This window comes from Prionailurus bengalensis, chromosome A1 (genome assembly GCF_016509475.1).
Source record: "Prionailurus bengalensis isolate Pbe53 chromosome A1, Fcat_Pben_1.1_paternal_pri, whole genome shotgun sequence".
In the NCBI taxonomy this organism is placed as follows: domain Eukaryota; kingdom Metazoa; phylum Chordata; class Mammalia; order Carnivora; family Felidae; genus Prionailurus; species Prionailurus bengalensis.
Genome location: NC_057343.1, coordinates 207,329,177 through 207,341,241, shown reverse-complemented (window position 1 = coordinate 207,341,241; position 12,065 = coordinate 207,329,177). Strand labels below are relative to the sequence as shown.

Sequence of the window (12,065 nt, the reverse complement as noted above, 5' to 3'; positions counted from 1 at the left end):
GTCAGATAGTAATTTTTTTAGATCCTCTTACTGAAAGTCCTTCTCAAAGACATTTATGCCCTCTTCTCTCGTAGGAAGCAGATCATGAGGGATATCTGGTCACTTAAAGTTTGGAATAACTCAGGGCAGCCACATTAAACATTAGTATTTGCCATCATGAGATGTAAGAACAAAGGGATTGACACTCTGTTGGCCCCAGAGTTGGCCTGATGTCTTTTTAAATAAATTCCTGATTTCTTCTATATAAAAGTTACATGATCAAGAATTCTTATTTATATGGGGTAATTGGTCAGTTGAGTTCTGGTTACAGTTTCCTAACCATGTTCTCAAGAGACACATGATAGAATCATCACAAAGGCCCTGTGTCATTTCACAAAGGAGTCTGAAAATGAATTTATCCAATGGTGTTTAAGCTATAATAATAATTAATAGTGGCAATTTAAGCTAACACTTAAGAAACCAAGGTTTATCTATAAACCAAGGTTTTTATTGTTATTTTACATATAAGCAGAAAAATATCCCTGATTATATCCCAAAATAAAAATTTGCCAACTTTCTTCAAAATAAGTGCTTCTCATCTGGTTTCAATTTTATCACTGGTAGGTGCATATCTAGCCCACATTAATTTAGTCCCTTGTCAAGTTCTTAATTGTTCTTTTATCTTAATGCCCTTGGCTTTTACTTAAAACATTATTAAAAGAAAAAGACTGTTAGAAAATTTGCGATAATTATTGTTCTATAAAATTATTATCTCCTATAAAATTGGTGTAAGTAAATTATCTTTTGGAGTTTAGTTTCAGGACAAATCTCATTTTTCTTGAGGTAATAGCATGTATCTCTCTTTTAGGTTACCACTACTGTGTAGCTTATGATGTTCCCACCTGTCAGGAAACTCAGAGACAAATCTAATGCCCAATGAGAGAGGTTAAGTATATTTTTTATTTTTGGGGGGGGGTCCTAATTTTATATTTTTATTTATTTGAGTGTGTACCTTTTGGTTGTTCTTCTTATCATTTTGGAAGTACAGTGGAGTCTAAAAGTTAATAAAGAAGAATTAATAGAATAAGAGAAAAATGAATTGCACGCAGTCGAATCAGGTTTAAGAAAAAAGGGAGGCCGGCAGAAGGTCTACCTGAGTTCTTCAGTTCCTCGACGCTAAACTGGTAGAGGAGGTCATACACGCCACCCAGGGAGCCAGAGGTGAAATAGTGAGTCCCAAAGTCATCAAATATCCGACTATACAAAGCAAAGTTGTATTCTAGAGGTAGGTGGTTAAGTGCTTTCAAAAAGACATCAGAAAGCTGCAGATCTTTAGTTTTCATTGTGAAGTTTGAGACTTTTATCACCTTATGGACCCTAGTAAAACTAGAATCCTAAATGGAACAGGAGAAAAGAGGAAAAAAAAGAAAGAAAACAAGATGATTAAACGTAACAAAAGCTTGAAGTGTCAAGCCTTTAAACGTTATCTATTTATCACTAGCTGCCTTCCAACCATAACATGATAACTTTAACTCTCTATGGCATGATCTCACACACAAAAACATAATTTTCATTTTATTTTCCACTTTTTCCTGCCATGTCCAAAGTGCTGAACAGATAAGATGATCTCAGTCATGTAAACTGTGACTGAGGCACAGGTTTGGTAGGCTTATCAAAAGAGATCAATAGGCATACCAAAGGCATACCAAAAAGAGATCAATCAATTATCAGAAAAGTAAATCTTTCACTCTTGCTTGTCAATCGTAGCTGTGTCCCTACTGAGTTTTTATTTAGAAAGACTTGCTGATGCAACACATTGAAAAAGGATTGCATGTATTTTTAAATTTTTTTTTTTTCAACGTTTATTTATTTTTGGGACAGAGAGAGACAGAGCATGAACGGGGGAGGGTCAGAGAGAGAGGGAGACACAGAATCGGAAACAGGCTCCAGGCTCTGAGCCATCAGCCCAGAGCCCGACGCGGGGCTCGAACTCACGGACCGCGAGATCATGACCTGGCTGAAGTCGGACGCTTAACCGACTGCGCCACCCAGGCGCCCCAGGATTGCATGTATTTTTAATTGGAAGTTATGCAATTGAGATTCAAGTCACAACTTTGTCACTAACTGGCATTTGCATTTTCTAGGCCCCAGTTGTCTGTGAAATGTCACCTGGTCTATAAATGACAGTTATCCACAAGATGACATACCACACCCCTTTCAACTCTAAGACAGTGTGATTCAAAATTACTCAGGGTTAAGATTAAACAAAATTATTTATATTCTCTCTCTTCCACCCATCAACAGAAATATTTGAGAGTTTTTTTATTCATTTCTTTTTATGTTGGGTTAATATATGATTTGGTGGTTGGTATTATACCCAAATCTCATTCCATTAAATTACTGTTCTACATATCCACTGAGTTTTATGAGTGTATCCATGTATGCTGTTCTTAAAAAAATTATATAATTTATCTATTTCTCAATTTTACTAAATTGTAGTATTTGAGTAATAGAGCAGAGAGAGGAGCATATTTCAGCAAAAGAACTTTATCGTAGCTGTAAATTATTAAAACGCTGTTTTCCTGTGTGCTATAATTATGGCATAAAATGTCTGCTAACACAAAAGAAAAGAAATAATCACAAGTATTGAAGAAGAGTCACCATTCACTCCCCTCCCTCTGTCTTTCCCTTTGCTTCTCTCCTACCCCTTTCCACCCCTCGCCCTCCCTTTTTGCCTTTTAACACATTTATTGCTCAACTACCTCAGATGCTGTGGACACAGAAATGGGCAAGGTAGACAAAGTTCACCCCTTTGAGGGGCTTACATTTTCATTGTCCATCAATTCTATTTTTAAGTTTAATACTTGAATTTTGTCACAGAACCATGCCTTTAGAAAGTTGGAGGGACATTATGCTTTTAGTAAGAAGCACACTAACTTCCAGAGTATCTGAAATACCTATTCAGACATGGACATTGGAATGGGTGGTTCAAAATTTCCAGGTTGCTCTACCAACTAAATTATAAACATACAAGTGAAACTTTGGTAACTCAACTCAGCACAAGCCAAGCATTTATCAAATGCATCATGGTTAAAATGGGGCTATTTTAGGCTAACCCATTACATGACAGTAGGTTATTAACTATGTATGATCGTGATGCCTGGATGGCTCAGTCATTAAGTGTCCCAACCGTTGGTTTTGGCTCAGGTCATGATCTCACAGATCGTGGGTTCGAGCCCTGTGTCGGGCTCTGTGCTGACAACATGGAGCCTGTTTAGGATTCCCTCTCTTTCTCCCTCTCTCTCTGCCTCTCTATCTCTCTCAAAATAAATAAATAAACTTTAAAAAATATTTAAAAAATAAAAAAAGTATGATCTGTCTCAACATTCTGTGAGACCTTGCTTTATTTTTACCATCTTTTTGTGGGTTCAACTTCATAAAGTAATTCAGAAAAGCACCGAATCTTACTGAGACACCTGGTATTTTGACTTTGAAACAGATTATCTGCCTAACAAATGTTTAGTTAGATCTGTGATTGATGAAATGAATAAATAAAGCATTAAGCTCCACTGGAGGGAGTGGATTGATTTTCAAGTTAGTGGTACCTTGTTTTCACTATTTGAAGACTAAGAGATGTTGCAGTAGCGTTTTCTTTCTTTTTTTTTTTTTTAATGTTTATTTATTTTTGAGACAGAGAGAGACAGAGCATGAGTGGGGGAGGGTCAGAGAGAGAGAGGGAGACACAGAATCCGAAACAGGCTCCAGGCTCTGCACTGTCAGCACAGAGCCCGACGCGGGGCTCGAACTCACAAACCAAGAGATCATGACCTGAGCCGAAGTCGGACGCTTAACCGACTGAGTCACCCAGGCGCCCCTTCACTAGCGTTTTCTACTTAACCCAGGATTTCCTTATTCTGTTGCGATCTAATCAAAGATACTGGGTAGAACCCGATGAAGTTGACAATTTTGTAGGTCAAAAATGGATGAATATTAGCAGTTTCAAAAGTTCCAGCTGCTACTGTGAATAGCCTAAAATGTTCCCAATTTGGGGCAGACTCTTAGAGGATCAAATAACATCTGTTTATCCACAGATAAGGATTTTACAAGTTTTCTCTAGCATGGCTGAAACATTTATAAACCAATTCTGTGAAGCAAATCTTAATGTTGAGACTGATGTATATATCTATGTCTCTTTCTACATGTCCATTTTCCTTCTCATTTTGGACTGTATTTTTAAGCAGTTGTTTCCAATCTTGGCTGTATCAGAATGAGCTGGGGGCTTAAAAAAAGAAAACCAGAATCACATGCCCAACTCCAGATATTCTGAATCAGTATATTAAGAGAAGGGCCATGGGATATATATTTTTACTTCCTAATAATTCTGATACTAACTTGTCTTTTTTGTAAATTTTTTAAATTAGTTTTCTTTATTTTTGAGAGGCAGAGAGAGACAGAGAGAGACAGAACACAAGTGGGGGAGGGGCAGAGAGAGAGGGAGACACAGAATCGGAAGCAGGCTCCAGGCTCCTAGCTGTCAGCACAGAGCCCGATGCAGGGCCTGAACTGACAAACCGTGAGATCATGACCTGAGCCGAAGTCAGATGCTCAACCGACTGAGCCACCCAGGCGCCCCAATACTAACTTGTCTTAAGAATATAATTTGCGTTAGTCAGCCATAAGAAAGAATGAAATCTTGCCATTTACAATCACACGGATACAGCCAGAGTATTATGCTAAGTGAAGTAAGTCAGAGAAAGACAAATACCAGATGATTTCACTCCTATGTGGAATTTAAGAAACAAAACAAATGAACTAGGGGGGAAAAAGAGAGAGACAAATAAAAAAAACAGACGTTTAGTTATACAGAACAAACTGATGGTACCAGAGGGGAAGTGAGTGGGGGGATGGGTTAAAAGGGATGGGGATTAAGGAGTGCACTTGTCTGATGAGCACCGGGTGTTGTATGGAATTGTTCAATCTCTATATTGTACACCTAAAACTAATATAACACTGTGTTAACTGGAATTAAAATAAAAATTTAAAAGAAAAAAGAATATAATTTGGTAAGTTTGAGAGACACTATGCTACCTATAGCCCATTCTAAAGTGAACTAACAATATGTTATAAAAGGAATCATTTTATTCCCTCTTTTTTTCTTTTATGTGTTCATATCACCAGAACTGTACTCTTTTCATAGTTTGTTGAAATTATGAATCACAGAATGAATGAATAAGCAGATAGCTTGAGGTATAATGTAGTGGATATAAACAGTGGGCAAAAATCAGAAAGCTGATTTCAATGCCCGACTCTGGCATTTACTCACTGTGACATCACAGGAGCCACTCAGCTTCTTGAGTTTTAGTGTAGTACTTGGCACATGGTAGATATTTGATAAATATTTCTTGACTTCAGAATAAATACATGGGCTTCATGTACTCATCTGTGATTCCCCCTTAGGGTTCTTTTCAAGATAAATGAAATTAGCCTAGGAAAATTATCTATAAATGGGGCTATAAATATATATATATATATATATATATATATATGGATGAATAAATAAATGTGTGAGAGGCACTATGGTAAGGGCAGGAGGAGCCATAAAATGATGGTCTCCAGCTGCTGTTCCCCTTTGTTCCGGTTGTGGTTCCTCTTTTCACTGCCCCTTCACACTCTATGATTCAGGGCTCAGTCTTCCCATTCATCTCTTTGGAAGGAGCAAATACCACTGAGAGTGGTGGTTTTGGGAGGAACAGAGACTATTTTTTTTTTTAAGTTCATTTATTTATTTTGAGAGAGAGAGAGAGAGAGAGCAAGCATGTTGGGGAGGGGCAGAGAGAATCCCAAACAGGCTCAGCATTGTCAGTGCAGAGTCAGACACAGGGCTTGAACTCAAGAACCGTGAGATCACAACCTAAGCTGAAATCAAGAGTCAGACATTCAACCAACTTGGCCACCCCAAGCACCCCAGGAACAGATTCTATTTTAATTTTTTTTCAACGTTTATTTATTTTTGGGACAGAGAGAGACAGAGCATGAACGGGGGAGGGGCAGAGAGAGAGGGAGACACAGAATAGGAAACAGGCTCCAGGCTCTGAGCCATCAGCCCAGAGCCTGACGCGGGGCTCGAACTCACGGGCCGCGAGATCGTGACCTGGCTGAAGTCGGACGCTTAACCGACTGCGCCACCCAGGCGCCCCCAGATTCTATTTTAAAAGAACTTTGTAAATGTTTAAAAATGTCTAATAGAAATCTATCTCCTAAATCGCTTAAGAGCTGGAAAACATGTCCAGTTTTAATATACAAATAATAAAAGAAAAAGCAAGGGAGGAAGAAAGATTACTGGATGAAGATATATCTTTACATATTGAAAGAACTTTGTTAGTTCCTGGCAAGATTAATGGAAGAAGTCTAATACTCAGATACAACCTAAATTATAAACAACAACAATAAAAATTATAAATTTCCAGACAGAGAAAATAAAAGAAAGACAACCAGTTATCCATGTGATTTTTCCTATGCAACAACGAAAAGTAGAAGATAGTGGAATAACATCCACTAACTACCAAGAAAAGAAGACTATGATTCAAGATTCCTATATTTGGCCAAGATATTCCTTATCTTTATTGCTCAGGGAAAATGTAGGCTTTTTAGATATATAAGGACTTAGGGAGTAAATGTACAGACACACACACACACACACACACACACGTATGTATATAAAATATTACACAGATATAAAATACAGACTATGAACTTGGAATTTATAAGTGTTATGTGAGGAATCTTTAAAATAGACTACACAAGAGTCAGGATAAAATACAAATGAACATATGTAATATAAAACTGAACACAAAACAATCCTAGCAAATAGCTTGGAACACAAAGGTTTTGAACTACCTCAGTAAAATTGAGGTTTTGGAGGCCTGTAATGATATTGGTAGGGGAGCAGAACGTAGACCCATTCTCAAGGAGATAGTGGGAATGGGGTGTGGGGAAGTAAAATATCTTTTGGGGGCTGTAGATATTACTTCATGTGATAAAAGAAAAAACATAGGCTTAATTATGCTTGTTAACTAGAGAAAGGTCATCACAAGCAGAATTTAAAAAGTTTAGGGGCACCTGGGTGGTTCAGTTGGTTAAGCATCCAACTTCAGTTCAGGTCATGATCTCACAGTTCGTGGGTTTGAGCCCTGCATCGGGCTCTCTGCTGTTAGCGGAGAACACACCTTGGATCCTCTGTTCCTCTCTCTATGTCCCTCCCTCATTTGCACTCTCTCTAAAAAAGAGAGAACTTCCAAATGTTCTCGTAGAACTTCCAAAATGACCAAAAGGGGTAACCAGAAATGTGACAAAGACAGCCATAGTAGAGAAATAGGAAACAGCAACAAAGTAAAATGAGTATGAAAAATTAAAGATGGAAGAAACATGATCAAGTATTTCAGTGAGTTTGTTAAATCAAAGAAGGCAGAATTTCCCTAGCAAAGTTCTAATTGTCAGATTATGTTAAAAAAGTAAAGTTCTGTTACATGTAGCTTATAAAAAATACACCTAAAACAGTAAGACAAAGAAAACTTAAACAGAACACAACCATAAACACAGCCAAATGTATGCAACATTATACATATCACTTCTATAACTTTTGAAATGGGATTTATCAACAAACTAAACTTATTTAAATTTGTGTTCGAAATCTTGCCAATTTGATATCAAAAACTCTCCCCTTCTCATTGCATGATTGCTGGACTTAGTGTTAACTTTCAGAAAAGAATAAAAAGATTGGGAACCATTTTTATTACCTTTTTGTGGGAGGCTTGAATGGCTTGTTTGAAGGCAGAATTATGGGTGGTGCTTTGAGTTTTCTTTGAGGAATAAAAAATTGGTACATGAAAGCTTTTTCTCTCTTCGCCCTGGAATGCAGCTTGTTTATTTTCATTTTTTGTAAGAGGAACTAAGTCCTTGTAGAAATCGGTTTCTAAATCATCTTCTTCAGTTTGCACCTGGAGAAAAATCCATATGAAATGGGATGAAACTTAGGAAATATTAGAACTACTTGTTAAGATCTCAGGCAATGATGCTTCATTCCTTTATGCATTCAATAAATATTTGTTGAGAACCCATTTTGCTAGAAATAAAAGAAAAATTAGTTCCTGCCCTCCATGAGTCAATAGTTTAGTTAGAGAGACAAACAAGCACAGACACTTAATCCAGTGTGGGAAGTGATGTGCTCCAAAAGAAGTTGTCCTAAATAATCATTGAACCCAGAGGGGCCACACCAGGAAAGTCTTCATCAAGGAAACAACTCCTAAAATGATATTTAACAGCATGATAAAAAAAAAAAACGAGGGCTATTTCTGGTCTGCCTGTGACTTTGAGCCTCTTTGCAATCTAACTGAAGGTATCTTCCAGAAAATTGAGGCCTAGCAGATCGGAGCACAGATCCTGTCCTTCCTTGCTCTGGTTGCATCCCCACCCACTTAGACTTATTTAGATGTTGGGCATCAGCACTCTACTAGCTATGTCTATGGGACAGAGGACAAATACTTGATTGGTTCTGCATGGTGGAGGGTTATAATCCTTCACTGACTGGGTCTGGAAAGAGGAGGAAAAAAAAAAAAAAGCCAGTGGGACTTGACTTGAAGTAGGAGTGGAACAGGGTATTTTCCCAGTACAAGTTAAATCCCTGTTATGATTATGCTGGCAAAAAGGGACGATGGATGAATTAAAAAAAAAAGTTGCAAAATAAATTGATTGAAGAGTACTTTATGTTAAAGATGCCTGTCTGGTTTGCAATGGAAAAATTTCTTGTTTTAAAATATTCAAAATTAAAATGCACTGTGAGGCAAACCACATGTCACAATCAAAGAGCTTGTACAATTAGTGGAGGAAAGACAAAATAACCCAGTTGCAAAAGAATCTTGCTCAATAGTAAGATTCACACAAAAGTTCAATGTGACTTTCAGATACTACAGGGCATGCAAGTTAGCCTTTAAAGGGCCCCAAAATGAAGCTCTTCAGTTAGCAATGAAGCGATACAATTCTATTTAAATATAGCTGCTGACATTTCTTTACCATTTCTCTAAAAAAACTCAGACTACAAATATTTTGTTTTATGAATTAGCTCCTTTTTTTTTAATATGAAATTTATTGTCAAATGAATTAGCTCTTATACACAAAAAGATGTATCTGCTTAAAGGAAAAGATATTTGCATGTAAGGAAGGGGGCTCAGATATCCTGGGCAGCAGCTCAGAGAAAATCTACCCATGGGTGAGCAGGGCTGAAAAATTAGACTGAACTGAAAACCTGGGGCTGGGCCTTGAATGCCCTGAGAAAGTATTTGAATTGACTTGTAAAGGCAAGATTTTGCATATAATGGGTTCTTTAAAACTATTAATGGAATGAATGAAAAATTGGGAGTGTTACTGTGACATCTGTGTTTTTGCAGAGATCAGGTTAACTATAGTTAACTAAAGTGGAGGCAAGGAGAGCAGTTGTAAAAAACTGTTAGAGGAAAACAAGTGAGACAGGATAATGGCCAGGTCCATGGGGTGGCGGTTGGGTGGAGAGAAAGTAGGGCATTTGAAAGATATTTAGGAAGTAAGTTCACAGAAATTGTTGACCAAGTAGATGTGGGGGTGACAGGGGGAGAGAGGGAGAGAGGATGGGGATGCTCTTCCATGAAAGGGAACTTGCAAAGCCAAGGCAACTTTTGAAAGGATAGATTTTCCCAGGAAGAGATGTTAACCAAACTCTGGGAACAAGGTTTTAATCTTCATTTACACATTATTATTTTTTAAAGATATTTTTTAAAGCTTATTTATTTATTTTCAAGAGAGAGAGAGAGAGAGAACAAGTGAAGGAGGGGCAGAGAGAGAGGGAGACAGAGGATCGAAAGCTCTGTGCTGATAGCAGAAAGCCTGATGTGGGGCTCAAACTCACAAACCGTGAGGTCATGACCTGAGCTGAAGTCCAATGCTTAACTGACTGAGCCACCCAGGTACCCCCTCATTTACATATAATTACATACATCGCTGAGCCCATCCATCCTCACTGTGGATCTAGTGGGCTGATGACCTAGGAATTTATGTGTGTTGACACTTACTTTTGTGTTTGAAGAAAGGAGATGGGTTTGTAAGGAGGAGCAGAAGGAGATAAGAGGGACTGGAGGAATGGAGACCAGTGGCAACTGACTTCCTGTGCTATGAGGGTCAGAGACAGAACCTGAAGTTGTGAATTTCACATGGGATTTGGGGAGGATTTGAGGGACTGCAGAGCTATGAAAATTGTTAGGCTTTGGGATGCAGCAAGGGGCCTGTCTAGGTAGGCCAGTGTATTGTTAAGAATCAAAGTCTAGCGGTAACCATACTCTGCAGTTTGCTGTTGACAGCAAATGCTTAGCACACAGCACCACCTAGAAAAAGAGAGGAGGATTCCTGAGTAAGTGGTGCAACTCTGTGGACTGATGCAGGGATGTTATGGTGACAGAGCTCTGCACTTGGCAGCTGGGAGATCCCTGAGGGGAAGAATTCTTCCTATGGACTTCTATTCTGACTTCCTAGCCAAAGCTTTCCCTTCCCTTCCTTTCACGAGCCTCTTTGTGTACCAGCCAACCTGTTGTTTCACCTGTCTTCATGAACTCCAATACTATGGGAGAAGGGAAGTCAGATGCCTGCTGAATTTCTCCTCCTCTATTCTCAATAAGATACAGCTTACATTTGCACAGCTATCTGCTAACAGCATGAACGAAGTAATACAGGGACCAGTGAAAAGTCCACCACTCTCTTGTGACCTTGACTCTGGTTATTCCCAAACTTTTGTTTGAAGAAATATCACCATGACCTTTGTCAGCAGTTGAATAGTACCTAAGACTCAACAACATATAGTTAGAGATCAACTCAGGTAGCTTCTTGAAGTTCGACAAGTTTTAGATCTACATTGACAATGAAATGAGTCTTTTATTCTGGATGAGGATTTTCAGGCTGTATTACCCAATGTAACTAGCCATCCAGACTTGGATTACCAAGTTATGTGGGTGGATCCAGTGGTCTGCTGGTGAATGTTTAAAAACCAGCTCTCTGGGAAGGGGAAAACCTGTGATTTACTACAGCACTTGCCTTTTGTTTTCCTATCATAGCTGATCCCAGCTGCCTGTGTGATACCCCTTAACTCAAACTCGGAAAGAGATGCACAGCAGCAAATTATTATATAGCATTTTTGTAACATAGATTCAATAGATGTAAGTAACCTCAAGAGCGTCGATGGTAAAATGTAACAAAATAATGGAGAATTGATAAATTTTGGGTAATTATCACCTATGCTTTTAATATTTTTATTTAATTGTAAGATTATATATCTAATATTCAGTCATGGCTATGTTTACCAATTGGCTTCCGAAGTTCCCAACAATTTAAGGATTGGCTCTTTTAAGCTGGAAGAGCTGGCTCTGGTACATCATTCATGAACCTCACAGGTGATACCTTTTAAATGGTAGTTTTGAAAGGTACTCAAACCTGGCATGCATTGAACACTTGTTAATGTCTTTCTTGCTGTTATGGTCAAGGGCTCATCTAGCTTCAGCAGCAGTGCACTAAGAGCCGTGCCATTTACTTGTTGCATAACTCTGAGAAAGTTATCTAACTTTGATCTCCTATTAGTAAGATGGATATAAACAATCTTTTACTTTTCTGGGAAGGTTGTTACGGGAATTAAGACAGTACAAGCAAACACCTTCAAAACTATCAAGTATGAAAAGTTTAGATAACAAATTTGCCCTCATCTCATGAGCTGAGTTTAACATGTTACTTGTAAAAGTGCATGAAATAGATGCTTGCTGAGAATACCTAAGTATTGGGTGGGAGGGATCACTGTATTTTAAAAGTAACCATATGGATTGATTGTTTAGGTTCAGTGTAACAGTATTATATGTAAACGTTTGGGTTTTAGCTCTGTCTCTAAAGCCTATTCAATACAATACATTTTTTTAAAGTTTATTTATTTATTTTGAGGAGAGATAGAGACAGCGCAAGTAGGGTAGGTGCAGAGAGGAGAGGGACAGAGGTACAGAGCCTGATGCAGGGCTTGAACTCAC

At 38.2% G+C, this 12,065-nt stretch overlaps 1 protein-coding gene across 2 annotated transcripts in view; it reads right to left on the bottom strand.

The window, feature by feature from the left end:
* Window positions 1-12,065, bottom strand: part of C6 (complement C6) — a 66,679-nt gene that overhangs the window by 30,627 nt on the left and 23,987 nt on the right. For both annotated transcript variants that reach the window (XM_043599265.1, XM_043599255.1), the window contains exons 7-8: window positions 7,776-7,976; window positions 1,133-1,373 (exon numbers count right to left, since the gene is read on the bottom strand). In XM_043599265.1, coding sequence (XP_043455200.1) covers window positions 1,133-1,373; window positions 7,776-7,976 — 442 coding nt within the window. The remainder of the gene's footprint in view (window positions 1-1,132; window positions 1,374-7,775; window positions 7,977-12,065) is intronic.